Here is a 15,271-nt window from a genome sequence, read left to right as displayed (position 1 = left end):
GGAATCAGATGCCGGAGCTCTGTATGCTCATGTTTGTCTACCCTACAGTGTCTGAAATCTGGCTAAATTGAAGGAATCAGATGCCGGAGCTCTGTATGCTTGCGTTTGTCTAAACCACAATGTCTGTTCTCTAGAGCATTTGATGCCAGCTGCACAGAACATTCTGCAGAATTGGTTGTATGAATGTGAGGATAGTCAGAGCAATGAAATTTGGCTGGCTAGACATGCAAATAGGTTCTGTTGCAAATTTGTTGTGATTATGTATCTTGTGAGTAAAATACATCTAACGCATCACATGCAATTATTTATTGTTACTTACTTCTATTTAAGTTTCAACTGATTCTACGTAATTTTGATGACATTTGCTATATGACAGAAGAGATTTGAGATTGAAAGTATTTAAAATTTTTATTAATAGATTTCAAGACTTCAATCCAGTAGAATTATTTACTTTATTTATAATTTCTTTACTTTCCTCCCAAATGAAATGTACAATAGACTTTTAGACTTTTCGTCCTTAAAGTTAATTAATAGCAGCCTCAGATGCTGGTTGAACACGTCATAGAGAGCAAAAACAGGATAATTGTTTTTATCTGTCTAAATTGATTGGCAAAATATGTTACAAAATGATAATAAATAATTGATTTGAGATTTTATTTACATAAGTATTTGTACATTTCTGTTTGAATACTTTAATTTTGTTGAGAAAGATATATCACTTACATTTTATTTGTGCATTAGAATAGAACAAATGTTTGAATTTTAGTTTCAGTTATTGAGACGAATAGTATTTTAAATTGATCATTATTAAATTATTTGAAAGTTCAGAGAAAAAAGAAAGTTTTTTATAAATACAGTTTTTATCAATTTTATTTTTGAAGTTTGAAATCAATTCTATTTTGACATTGAAACATTAAAATTGAGTAAGACGTTTTGTTTGTTTATTTAAACTTCAGTAAATTTGCAATTTCTATAGTGCTTTATTATACAAATAATTTTAATTTCATGTAAAAGTTTGAATATTAATTGCTTAGTAATAGCTTTATCTGAGAAATACAATAATAACAATAATTTAACTGTTAAGAATATTATCAGTGGAAAGCTGTTTATACACATTGTGAAATGTTACAAGGCAAGAAATTATTACTAAAATATGTTTATTCATAGTATCATAAATAAAAATTCATTCATGAAGAGGATGCAACTATTTGAAATTGACAAGCAGTTGTGTCTCACATACAATCTAGTTATCAAACATTCAAGGACTTCAACAAATTACATTTTTCTCACATTCTATATTTTTAGCTATTTCATTTACCACATCACAATGGCAACACTCACCTAAATGAGTCACTGATAATTATAATTAAAATGAAATGCAGTGACATATTTTGACATTTTTGTACTAACGTTTTCCTTGGAGCAGGAAAGTTAAGAGGAAGTCCACAACGTGGATGGGATATGGACTGTAATCACTTGTCAAAGACACAAATAATACAGTTGAGCACAAAAATATTTACCAATACTCTCAAATCCACCACTAATACAGGTAGTTTTCTATCTGACACTGTGGTTGGGAGTGTCACTTGATTAAAATAGGTCAAATCTCATGACCATCCTAACCTCAAATCAAATCAAATCATTTATTGGCACAATTATAACAATACAGTTTAGTTTGCACATCACAATGCAACTGAAAAAACTGCACCAAGTAATTATTATAAATTTCTAGTCTAAACCAGATGAATCTTTCAGATATTTCATACAATGATGGGGGCAGCCTCGTCAAGACTGTAGTAAGTCTCTGCGATCAGATGACGCCTCAAATGCGTCTTGAAAATTTTAATACTCAGAGATTTCTTAATGTCTTTGGGCACAGAGTTAAATATTTTTGGACCAAAGAAATATAGTGACTGTTTAAACAAACATAATCCAAATTTTTCTATACTGAGCTCAGATCTGTTTCGGGTATTGTAATTATGTTTTAGAGTAGGAAAAAGATTTTGGTGTTGAAAGACAAATATAAGGGTGTGATAAATAAGTAGTGAGGGCAACGTTAAGACGCCATACCATCGGAAACACCCCCGGCAACTGTCCCCCCTGCCCAGGCCCCAGACAATCCTAAAGCCCAAAATTTCAGACTGACTTAACAAACAGAGATAATTTGTGCATTACATTCCTATTTACAGTGGTAAGACAGGGTCACAAGCAACTGTAAACAAATCAGTAGATAAAGCCATCTGAATTCAGCATACGCTCAGAGAAAGATACATTGAAACTCATCACAGGTGACAATGCTGCAAGCACAGCTCGGACAATACGACAAAAGCTCAGTGACAAACTGCGCACCAAGCGAGACAGTGACAGTCCAACTTGATCTCGCTTACCTTCTGATCCCAGCTCTGCACCGGTCATACAACAGAACACATGGTCAGTGTCTCAGCGCATAATATAATTCCAGTGAAATCTACATGATCGACTTTAACTAGGAAATCAGTTTTTAAATATTTATTCACCCATTTAACTACATTCATATTACACGATTTCAATATCATACTATAATTAATAATTTGATAAATGACTTTTGTTTACCTGATCACGATTATAAAATACGAACAGTAACTTAACTTTTCACAATTTTAATACCTGTGTCAATAATTTTTACAGATTTTTTATAGTCACAACAATCTAGACATAAATAATATTATAATCTTTGTAAACTAGGCTATCAATAATTTACAAATTTTTACAAAAAATGGATTTTAGCTATAAACCAAATCAGAAATATGTGTCTAACTGTTTTATTTTTACTGCTTGTTTACATTTGATGGTGTCTGAAGTAAATCAAGCCGTCTCTAAGACTGTCCGGGAGAGCAACCATTAATTTTCATTGTTTTTAATTAAAATAAGAGGTGTATTAACAATGTTATACAAGTATCATTATTAAACACTGTGCAAGACAAATATAACATAAAAAAACAAAAATTGTACAGTAGACATTCCATAACAAAACCAAATTACTTTTTGCGTTATTTGTTATTGTGTGTGTTTGTAAAATATATTAAACATTTGAACAGTAAAAAAGTATAGATTCTGAAATTTAAAAACTGAATATTTAATACCTTTAGATGGAATATCATAAAAAAATTAGGCAGAAAATCAAAATTAAGATGTAATAATAAATATAGTAGTCGATAGTAACTAGCATAGAAGTGTAATATGAGAGAAATCAATTGATAATGATGTAATAACTTACAATGATCTATTGACAGTGATTATCTCATAATCATTGTCAGGATTGAAGAAAATGTTGTCGACATACTGTTGACCTGCAGTCCCAGCTATGACAGTTCCTTTCGAGTCTCTCTCTACTGCAAAGTTCCTGGACATTTACATTGATCCTATTAGTAAATATCCTGAAACACCTCGAGAAATTTCATTTCTTTTGTATGTACACAAAACAAGAGCTCTAAGAACTTGTTATATAGTACTGGAAACACGTTAAACTGACACCTACCAGTAGAAGCCATTGTGTGATGTAGTTTGGTAGAACGGCAGACGAACTCTCTCAAACCCAGAGACTTCCAGTATGTGGCTGCCGAGGTTGTTGTGGAGGTAGTTGAACGTGAAGTTGGACACCACCTGGACAAAAAGTTGTTGAAAACAAAATATAATATTGATAACTATTCTCCGGAACGTTTGAAGGAAACATGATGGAAGAACTGGAAAAATTACACAGCAGCAATGAAATAATGATAAATGTTAGTGCCACGAGAGACGTAAAAGTATTGGGCAGTGGAATTTCTGTGTAAAAAAAAATTTAAAAACAGTAAAAAATGTTCGTAGGTTCCTAATTGAAATACCTCTTTGTCGGACCATTTAGGGTCGAATTTCCGGGTAACACGGATCAGTTCAGGGAAATTTAAATTTAGCTTTTTATTGTCCGCACAGACTACAGAGTATGGAACGGATGTTTGTTTATCAGTGACATTTTGTGTCTTACTTAATAAAATATAAATCCTGGCTTACTTTTATGGCACCAATATCTCATAACATTATATCCATTTTTCAACATTATATACATTTTGTGTTATTATAATTTCAAAATATGGTCATTATTAATTGATATTCATGACAATCAAAAGAGATCATTCAATCTGGAAAAATAATAGATTTTATAATTTAGAATTCCTGTTATACAATAGTAATCATCAGACTCATTGGTTTCATTCTGCTGTGTATTGGGCAGCAGTGTATTCACTCAGCTTTACTAAATATGATCAGAGTGTAGGGAGACAGTCAGTTCATAGTATTCAAACAAAGAAGGCAGTATTAGCAAACAATTCAAGAAGAACCTCATGTAAACCCTACTGTATAGATTACAATATATTAACACTGTTTAGTTTCTTCATTCACCGAGTTTTTTACCATTTAACAACTCTTTAGAATATTTATGGGTGGACAGGTGTCTTATAAATACGAAACAAGACGCAAACACACAATAAAACATTTGACTCACAATTAATACCTTTTGAAAATTCTCTATGATATGTGGGTCCTAAAATGTGTAACAACCCACCTGCTAAAATCTAAATATTAAAGACAAACAAATGTAAACTGAAAGACTGGTTGCTAGACCACCCATTTTACTCCATCCCAGAATTAACAAATTGATTACTGTATCATTTATGTTTCTAACAATTAAGTTTACAATTTAACTAATTTTTTTACATTATAGTGGTGAATTATTTTATGAAATGAAGTGATGCAAAACTTTATTTTAGTTTACCTTATAGTCTAGATCTTAAGTTATTGATTAGTCTCTTATAATTTCTGTACTTTCTATATGGACTGTGTAATGTTTGAATATTTATTTATTTATTTATAATTTTTATGGCCTACATTGGACCACTTTAGTCACTTTATATTTTCTAGTCTTTCTTCTTTTATCCACCCAATATTTCTTCATCCTTTCCGAGCGTAATTTCCTTTCCTCCTCCGGAACCACTCTTCCTATTCGTTGTTTGTTTCTTTTCAGCTGTAGTGTAGAGTATTTGTCATTCAATATCTTCAATGTGTTTGTCTTGTGTTTTAAATCCTCTACTGTAATTTGTAACTCTCTCATATCTTCTTTTAATTCTGTGATCCATTTAATGTCACTTTTACTATACCACAGTTTTTCTACTATTTTCCTGCTAATTCTAATGTTTGAATATATGAACAAATAAATGACATGTAATACCATAAATCACAATTTACGAGATCAAAAAGTATTTATGTTACTAGATTTGTAATACATTTGTTTTTTTAACTATTATTACATTTAATTATTTTGAATTGTTAAATTATGTACTCCAAAAAATTGAGCTTGGAGTTGTACCTAATACTACTAATCAATCACTTTTACAATAGTAATATGCAATATTAAACATTTATAAATGTAATTTTGTTTTAATTTGCCGTTTTTACTTGCCGCCCAAATTAAAAAATACTACTTTGGAACTAAACCCCTTTATAGTTTGAAGAACTAAATCACATTTAATGGCAGCTACATTAATAAAGATACCATAATGAGGGTTTCTGTTAATTAACCTGCTGTTAGACTTGCATGTTGAAAATAGGAAACCACTGTTTAAGAGGAAGATAAGACGCCTACTGATGCAAGGAGCCTACTACTCTGTCGGTGAGTTTGCAGATCATGAGGATTAATCAATTCTGTTGGGTTGAGGGTACCATTATGTTTAGGACTTTAGCTTTTTACCATGCAAACAATCTTTGGTTAAAATTAGAAGTATAATACAATACTATTTTTATACTTTGAATGGTACTTATTTGTTAATTTTATTTATTTTCTTATATTTTTAATGTGATTTGATTTGACGCATACCATAAAATATTGTACATTGACCATGCAGTAAAGCTATCATTATTATTATTTGATGCTTTTGATTGCCCAGAACTAAACATAAAACGAATTTGTAGTCAATTACGAGGGAAGCAACTAATGCCATGGACAAGAACGTAGCCAGCAAGGGGTCCAGACCCCCAAATTTTCAATTTCTTCAATTACTATTTTAGTAAACGATTATTATTATTTAAATAATTCAGTATTAGTCACATGTACTGCTGAAAGATCGTTCTCAGCAAAGAAACGGATCAAGAACTTTTTAAGGAACAAAATGGGGCCTTACTCTCTGTCCACTATGGGAAAATATCAGTTGCCTGGACCCCCCTAAAAGTTTTTCCTGGCTACGTTCTTGGCCATGGAGGTAGAAATCATTCACCAACGATCCATCATGAATGAGACAAACCTGGTTAAGGCGGATGACGTTGTGGATGAAGCCCCGGTTCCTAGCCCAGTAGTTGCGGTACACTGTAACCTCCTGGTACGGACTGGACTGCCTGCCCTCGACACTGAGCGCCGGACCGTTGTCATTCTCCGTGAACAGGTTGTGGTGTATCCATCCCTTGAGTGAGGTGGCAGAACCCCTGGAGTCTGCCCTCACCCACAATCCACCCTGATTGGCCCGTACCAGATTGTTCTGGCAATCATACAAATCAATAAGATATATTATTATATACCCACATATATAAAATTAACATATATATCTGGAGGTGGTTTTATTCTCAGAGAGTTATCATACAAGAAGATATGAACAATTTTTTTGAAAGTCATGTATTGGTACTTACTACAATTGAAATCTATCCAGCGACGTAACTAGGGGGGGGCACGCGGGGCATGTGCCCCGGGCGCAAGTTGTTGGGGGGGCGCCAACACGGCCACAGATTTTTCTAATAAAAAAAATTTGTTGAAAATATTTTTTTAATGCGAGGTGTGTTGCAAAAGAAAATCATTATATTTATTATTTTTATTTGATTTAAGTCTAAGAAATGCAAAGTGAAAATGATGAATGCTATCTGACTATTTACGAATCATGTTTACGGTCTGCATGAACTTGTACAGAACGAGTATGGGCACACTGTGTTATCTTGTGGAATGACTCACTAGGACGGCGCGGCGTCAGACACTTCCTTCCCCTCCCGGCTCCCACCCGCAGCTCCCCCATCCCTCTCACCGCACCACACATGCCACATTGCCACAAACACAACACATCGATGCTCGCTGGCCTGACCTTGACTAACAGACTAACTGGCGTATGTTGTGCAGTTGTGCACTATCTATTGTTGACAATAGTTCATACTTCTACTTCATTATATACATCATCAGTGGTTCGGTTTCACGTAAAGTGGTTGCGGAGCTGTTTCTTTGAGTGTTACTAGCAATATTATTTTCGTGTTTGTGAATATTAGTCATGTCGAAAAAACTGTCTGGTGCGGAAAATCGCAAAAGAGCTAAAGAGAGAAAAAAAGAAGCACATCAATCCCTCGTCTCTTCTATCATCATGGCTAAATGAAACAAACAGTAAAGGTAGGTAAGATAGATATACAGTACTTTGTTACTTTGTATTTATTAACTAATACAGATTAATGATTAACTTATTGAAACCTTAAAAATATATCATAATTAACTTTTCTGTAACTGTTAGCAGCGTACTATTGATATGAATCTGTGTTTAAAAAATATATAATTGAACACAGGGTTTAAGCTTTCTTCTTCTCTAAGCTATTTCTTAGAAACGCTAACAAGCAGCAAATCTAGTCATCGTCACACATGACGACGACATTTCGCTTTAACCAAGAACTAAGAACGTCATAATTTATTTAAAAAAAATAGTATAGTAGGAGATGCTTTGTCGGCAGTATTGTTTAATTTAGCGTTAAACTATGCTTTTAGATAAATACGGCACAATTAAACAGCTAAGTTCTACCACAAATTTGACAAATATACCAATAATATTTATTTTATCGAATGAAGGTAACTCGAATTTTTTATTTTTTCAGATGAAATCAGCTGTAGTACAAGTACGACTTTTGAAGATGGAGGGTCATCAGCTGATGCAGTCCAAGACGTGTTTTCAACTAATGCTAATCTTGGTACGGAAAATCTTTCAGCTGGAAGAACTTCCAGTTGTACCAACGGTCACCCAGGATGACGTCGAGGGTGAAGAGATCGAGATGTTTCAACCGAGCAAAAGTATAATAATGGTACGTCTACGAGTTTGACAACTGATCCAACCCATGGTGAGTCTACTAAATCTATTGATCTAAAAGATCCGGGGAAGTGGCCTAATACCATTTCGGATGCAGACAGATGTTTTTCTCGTATCGAGATTATTGAATGAAGGGAAAATAGAACCTGATCTTAACAATACTTTAAGAGATGGGAGACAGTTGACTAAAGAGTGGTTTTACAAAAATTATGTCCTAATGGCTTAAAGTACATCGAACATGGCTAGTCTATAGCAAATCAAACAATTCCTTGTATTGTATCCCATGCAAACTTTTTTTCGCACACTGAACATCAACATCCACATAAGATTTCTGCTTTAGCCAAAGATGAAGGGTTCACTCAGTGGAAGAAATGAGTGAACGGATATCCTGAGCATGAGAACTCCTTAAATCACAAACAGTGCTTTTGTGCTTGGAAAAATTTAGAATCTAGTTTAAGTAAACGTTCTGGCATTGACAAAGAACTACAAGACATGATTGCACTTGAAGAGGCACACTGGAAGGGTGTTTTGTATGCTATCATTGATGTAATCTTACACCTAGCAAAAGATGGCAGCCCATTACGAGGCTCCAATGAAAACCTGATTTCAGTGACCCTAGATGCGGTAGGTTTTTGAACACACTATTGAACTAGTTATCTCATTACCATGCACCTCTGAAAGAGCACATTCTTCGCCAATAAAAAAGGCCAAGTCAGTATTACTTTTCCGCCGCTCATCCAGAATGAATTTTTAGACATTATTGCAGGAAAAGTCAGAGAAAACATATTTTGTGACATCAAGGCTTCAAAATACTTTTTCAATTATGTTTGACTGTACTCCGACGTAAGTCATTTGGAGCAAATGTCTCAAGTCCTTCGTTATGTGAAAATCACCGAACAGGGTCTCGGAGGTAGTGGAGAGTTTTATTGATTTTGTAAAAGTTGGTGAAAAAACTGGATTGGGTCTTTCGCAAGAAATTTCAGAGAAAATCAAAAAAGATGGCTTAGATTTGAAGAACTGCCGGGGCCAGTGCTATGACAATGGTTCGAATATGGCTGGCAAATACAAAGGCGTCCAATCTAGGATTCTTGCCGAAAACAACCTGGCTTATTTTGTGCCTTGCGCGGCTCATTCCTTAAATTTAGTAGGTGCAAATGCTGCTAGTATGTCAGGGGAGGTACAGTCATACTTTGGAACTCTTAACTGCTTGTACAATTTTTTTGCTTCCTCGACCAATAGATGGGAGGTTTTATTAAAACATGTCCCTCTATCTCTAAAACTACAAAGTAACACCAGATGGTCGACTAAGAGGAGCTGTACAAGTTATATACAAGCATCTAGGTAAAATTATAAATGCTTTAAATGACCTCAGAACCAGCCTAACTACCTCAGATGAAACAAAAACTGAAGCAGCTAATCTTTTGAAAAATGTCAAGCAGTTTGAGTTTATAGTTCTCTCCTGTTTTTGGTACAAGCAATTGACCCGCATTGACATTGTGAACAAGCTCCTACAAGTGGAGAATATCACCATACATAGATCGGCCAAACACATCAGTCGATTGATCTCTGAAATAGACTCGGAAAGGGGCAAACTATTCAAACGCTGCAATGAAAGAAGCCAAAGAAATGGCAACAAATCTTGGCCTTGATCCTCATTTCAAAGTAGTTCGAAAGAGAAGAAAAAAGCGCATGTTTGATGAGAATGCCGAAGATGAAGCACCTGAATTCTCAGAAGAGAAGAAATTTCAACAGCAGCTATTAGAAATCGTCGATCGCATTCTTTGTGAACTCAGAGAAAGATTCAACTCTATTCAAAACATAATCATTTGTTTGGTTTTCTCAACGGAGCAGCTTTTGAACAATGAGTGGGGATGACCTAAAGGCTAAAAGCAATTGAATTAGCCTCCAAATATAAAGAAGACTTGGACAAAGACGAATTGGGGGGGCAACTGAAGTGGAAAGTTTCAAATACCATGGTTTGGATTTAGTACCAAATATCCAAACAGCCAATTCGATTGATCTTCTGAAATTTTTGTGTGTGAACAAAATGGAGGATGTATATCCAAACATAATGACTGCCTTACGGATCTTCTTGACAATTCCGGTTTCAGTGGCTTCGAATGAAAGAAGTTTTAGTAAACTTAAAATAATAAAAAATTATTTACGGAATTTGACAGGGCAACAGAGGCTGACAAACCTAGGGATTATTTCCATTGAGCACCAGGTACCTCAAAACTATAGCTTCAGTGAGATTGTCAGTACATTTGCTGCAAGAAAAGCCCGAAAAGTTAAAATTTCTAAGAACAATTAAAATGTTTAAATCAATATTTTACATAATTTACTATCATAAGAGTGTTTTAGTATAAATGGTGTTGTTTTGAAATAAACTATTTGTTTTTGAAAATACGTATTCTATTATTTACCAAATATATTTAGGCCTATATACTTTGAACTTGAGGTTGAGTATTTTAAGATCAAGATTCAAGATAGTATTAATGTAGCGTAACCCGGTACCGATTGGACACACCACACTTTTTAAGAGGAGTTATAAGGAATTAGTTTTCAGTTCAATTGGTGGGGGGGAGGGGCGCCAAAATAGGTGTTTGCCCCGGGTGCTGAATAACCTAGTTACGTCGCTGAATCTATCTGGAATTTTCTTTGACACTTACATAAAAGTGGGATCAAGAGAATCAATCAAGAGAAGAATCATATTCATATGAGTAAAACATTCATTCTGTCTATGAGGGAAGGCGATTCAAGTGCCATTCACATATCTCCATCAAACCCTCACTTAGAACTTTAGTTGAAGCAAGGACTTTTTATTCAAATTCTTCAATATAGATGTTTGAAAATCTCCATCACTTACACGGAAGTGAAGATTCTGCGTGTTCTGGAGATCCATGGTGACTGCACCGAGGCAGGTGGTAAAGTTGCCGTAGAGTTTGGCGCAGTTGTTCGTGATTTGGTTCCACTCCAGGGTAACACGAGGATTTACCTCCCCAGCACTGACATAGTGAAGCGCCCCTTGCCAGTTGTGTGACAGGGCAGAGTAGGAGATGTTATGCTGAACGTCTCTGTCTGTAACATCACCGTGATGACGTTAACATTTCTCTTCTTTCAAGAATGCTACATAATGATGTTAAATAGAAAGGACATTTAGAAGACTACAGCATAATAAAGTGATTGAAAATTGAAATATAATGCATCACTGCATGTTAGATTAGTTCGGTGAAGTGTGTTTTTTATTTGTTTTAGTTAAATTTCTAAACTTTCCGTTAGTATAATTACGTCAGATTACAGCTCATTAATATATATATATATATACGTGTATTGATATTCTGTTGCTGCCTACTTGATCATAAAAATACAACAGTTAAGGTCTTTGTTTAAATAATGAATTATTTGCTATAGAATGATACCAGGACTGTATTTAAATTTTTCCGCACTTGGAGTGTTGTACGATATGGTAAAATATATATAGTACAGTATCTTTTAAGTATTCAAAATTGCTTAAATTTTAAGATAAATTAATTTTTTAGGTACCACTTGTGGTACATGTAAAAAATTAAAAATGGCATATTGAAATAATTTCTATGTGCAAAATTGTGAAGCCTACATACATTTCTCATTACAATTAGACGATTTACATTTAAAAGATTTAAGGTTTTTTGCTAATATTATTGAAAAATTTGACGAAAAATAAAAAGTCTGGAACTAAGCCATCGTCATGAACGTGAACGTGTTAATAATCAGTATCAATGAGAATCAATGTTGTACTCATTGTTGCAGTGGATATAATAAAAATGTACAATTATTACTACAGTATATATAGGAGTATGTCTTCTTATAATGTTTATTTTATACAATATTAAGAAATAGTTCATGTTAATACAGTAACTATCAAAAGCTTAACATATAACAAGGATTTATAAAAATAACACAACAACAATCTAAACAATCACTGTAGTTGGAACTTGGTTGTAGATACACATTCAATGAATTAAAGTACTACTGCCTGAATTATGGAAGAATATATATTTAATATTAATTTCAGCAACGATAATCTAGTAAAGATGTAGGCTACTCACTGAAGCCAATAGCGGAGATTGGAGTTGTGACAATCTCTGCGATGAAGCCATAGCTCTCACTGGCACCACTAGCCACCACCCGGATACTGAGGCTGGGTCCTCGTGTGGTCACAAACCTCTTCTCCAGCGGAGAATCTGCAGTGATTTCAGCTACTAGCCGTAGCCTAGCCTTGTTGTAGATGTCTCCGTCGTACACGGAGATGCTGTCGGTCGAGTTCAGCAAGTTCAGCTGGAGTAGCCTATTTAACATCCATTACACTCAGTCACTTTTCAATGGTACAAATAGATACAAATTTAAATTAAAGTTACTTGATATTGTTGAAGATGGAGCTCGTATTGACTATTCTTAATTCAATCACTAACTGAAATTACTAGAACCAATATTTGTTATTTTGTGAGGACTTTTGACAGCGAGGCTATCTTCTTCAGGCAGATTGTAAAGTAAAAAGTTACAAAAAATAAAAACTGATAAACATTGGTACAAGAGAGACACTTCATAAAGAATTTTGTTATTATCTATAACTCTTTTTTTAATAGAAACGTTCTTTATGGGGGTGAAAGATTTATAAATTTGATTTTAGCAACAGATATACGAATTGAATCAAACCAATTATGTTTAGTTCATGAAAAACAATGACATAAACAAGTTTCTAGACAAAATTGATTTATCTTAAGAACTTGAAGGGGGAAAATTATAATTTAAGATATATATTATAATAAGATTTCAAAAGCTCATGTAACCATATGTACCTCATGTACCTTTAGTGTGATGATGTAAAATTGTGCTGGTTTTGAGTAGTAAACTAGGAAAAATCTTTCTACACAAGTATTAAAAAAATATAAGATCATAGATATTTGTGATTATATTATTTATATGCAACTATGATAGTAAATGTTCACCTTATTTCTTATATGACTTTTAACTTTCCAAAGTTACAAGTTTTTTTCAGCCTTATTTTTTGTCTTAAAATGTGCCAGAAGAACGAGAACTTGATAGTCTATTCCATTGGAAAGATATATGTGTGGAGTTTTAGCCATAATAGATTTGTGTAAAAAGTAGTAAAAAACATACTCTTAAATCTTTTCTATTGTATTTAAGAGAGCACCTACAAAATGGAATTAATGATTTCAAATTATGGCAGAATAACTTACACCAGTTACCTGAACATTGGCTTTAAAAAAGAATGATCCAGACTCTGTCGAGACTCAAATTTGTGTCTTCTGTCACAAGTTACTGTGGACTTCACCATAGTATCTCACCTGAATCCAAATGGTTTCACACGGAACTCGTTGTAGAAGATTTTGACACAGCTGACAGGTTTGTTGTTGTACTTGTAGTAGAGCACGACTCGCTCTTGCACCACAATCTCTTTGGCAGGGTCACACACATCGACGAGTCCGAAAATGTGAGCAGGCAGAGGCAGTTGGCGGGCAGGCGTGAACGAGCTCTCTCCACCCTCCCGACCTTCCCCTGTCAGCGAAGCGATCGTTACCCCTACGCCCAGTGTGTGTTGCACCCTGCAGGGAATCATATGACTATTAAACATTTTTCATCTCTACATTTCATCAAGTTGGGACAGGCACGGCGTTTCCATTTAAAATAAAAATAAGCTCTGGGTTATATGCACTACATAAAATGTCAAAACTCTGTTGTATTCCTGTGTTAAAACAAATCTATTTCGCTCATATACACAACCATATTGCATGTGGTATATCAGTTTATGGAGCAACTAAAAAAAGAAACTTGGATCAGGTTTTAAAAGATCAGAAAAAAGCAATTAGGTGTATTTTTAACTTGAAGCCACATTATTCTACTAGAAAGTATTTTTAAATAATTAAGAATTTGTACAGTCTGTGGGCAATATATCTATGATACCATTTTACTTGTTAAAAATAATTTACTGGCTGATATGAACTGCACATGTTTAACACATAATTATAAGACTAGAGGGCACAAAAGAAAATATTTTTTTCAACACAGACTAGAATTTTTAAGAAAAATTTTTATTATAATGGTCTAGAATTTTTGAAATGTATTCCCAATCATATTAAAAATTGTGAATCTCAGCATAAATTTTCACAATTATTAAAATATTTTTTTAATTAACCTGACAATATATGGCATTGATGAATTACGCATGCAAAATATTGGCAACATCAATTTTAATAACTCTGTAAATATTTCAGCTTTAGTTTTACCTATTTAGGGTTAGTTGTCACTGACACTATTAAATGTACACCTATGCATGATGAATGAAGAGTTTTTTTTAATTGAAATTAATTGAATTATTTCTTTTGCCCATTTTACATAGTGATGGTAGTTAATCTTCCAGAAACAACAGACTGCTGGATATAGATAGATACTTTTACTATAAACAGCAGACTGAGGAGGGGATATATCTAAGGAAAGAACAAATAACTTACTTAAATTGATTGGTAACAATCAAAATGAAAAAATGCACATTAGATCACTGATATTTAGCCATTATGAATATGTAGTTTACATGTTACTAATAGTGACAAACCGGAAAAACAGGAATGCCAGAACATCTAATCAGTGAATGCAAAGGTGGTTCATTTCAGTTACTCTTTTGTCTTCCTGCCTTTAGAAACCAAAACATTTGTTAATATTTTGTGACAGCATCCACAATGGTTACAACATTTTAAGTAAATTCAGTGGCCACTCTTGGATATGACAGTATACCACAGGCTGTAGGACAAAAAGTATTAGGTATTGTTTTAAATGTATTAATACTGATATCTAGTACGAAATTGAGGTGCCAAGTAAAGACAACAAGACAGGTCCGCCGATTCTGCTCATGACCTTTTTAACAAAATTATCAAGTCTGGCAGATCAAAAGGATAAAACTAATGGTGGGACAGATGATTCTTTAGTCTATAAAGGATTAAATTTAATTTTATATGTGGTAAAATAAACAACTTCTATATATTTATATAGGGTGTAAATTAAGTCCTAATATGCCTGCATAAATTTTAAACTGATTGATATATTGATACATTGTGTTTCCATTGAATAGACCTTTAAAACGAGAAGGCACAAGATAGAGATTG

The 15,271-nt window shown here is 33.8% G+C and overlaps 1 protein-coding gene across 2 annotated transcripts in view; it reads right to left on the bottom strand.

Moving 5' to 3' along the window:
- The window catches only part of LOC124356600 (protein bark beetle), a 131,666-nt gene that overhangs the window by 13,959 nt on the left and 102,436 nt on the right, over positions 1-15,271 (bottom strand). The window contains exons 29-35 of one of the 2 annotated variants that reach the window (XM_046807698.1): positions 13,460-13,717; positions 12,200-12,438; positions 10,978-11,189; positions 6,312-6,542; positions 3,518-3,642; positions 3,257-3,382; positions 2,388-2,402 (exon numbers count right to left, since the gene is read on the bottom strand). In XM_046807698.1, coding sequence (XP_046663654.1) covers positions 2,388-2,402; positions 3,257-3,382; positions 3,518-3,642; positions 6,312-6,542; positions 10,978-11,189; positions 12,200-12,438; positions 13,460-13,717 — 1,206 coding nt within the window. The remainder of the gene's footprint in view (positions 1-2,387; positions 2,403-3,256; positions 3,383-3,517; positions 3,643-6,311; positions 6,543-10,977; positions 11,190-12,199; positions 12,439-13,459; positions 13,718-15,271) is intronic. The other variant, XM_046807699.1, reaches the window with a different exon arrangement.

Source organism: Homalodisca vitripennis, chromosome 3, assembly GCF_021130785.1.
Source record: "Homalodisca vitripennis isolate AUS2020 chromosome 3, UT_GWSS_2.1, whole genome shotgun sequence".
NCBI lineage: Eukaryota > Metazoa > Arthropoda > Insecta > Hemiptera > Cicadellidae > Homalodisca > Homalodisca vitripennis.
Note: the sequence above shows the minus strand (reverse complement) of the source record. Positions and strands in the feature narration are given on the sequence as shown.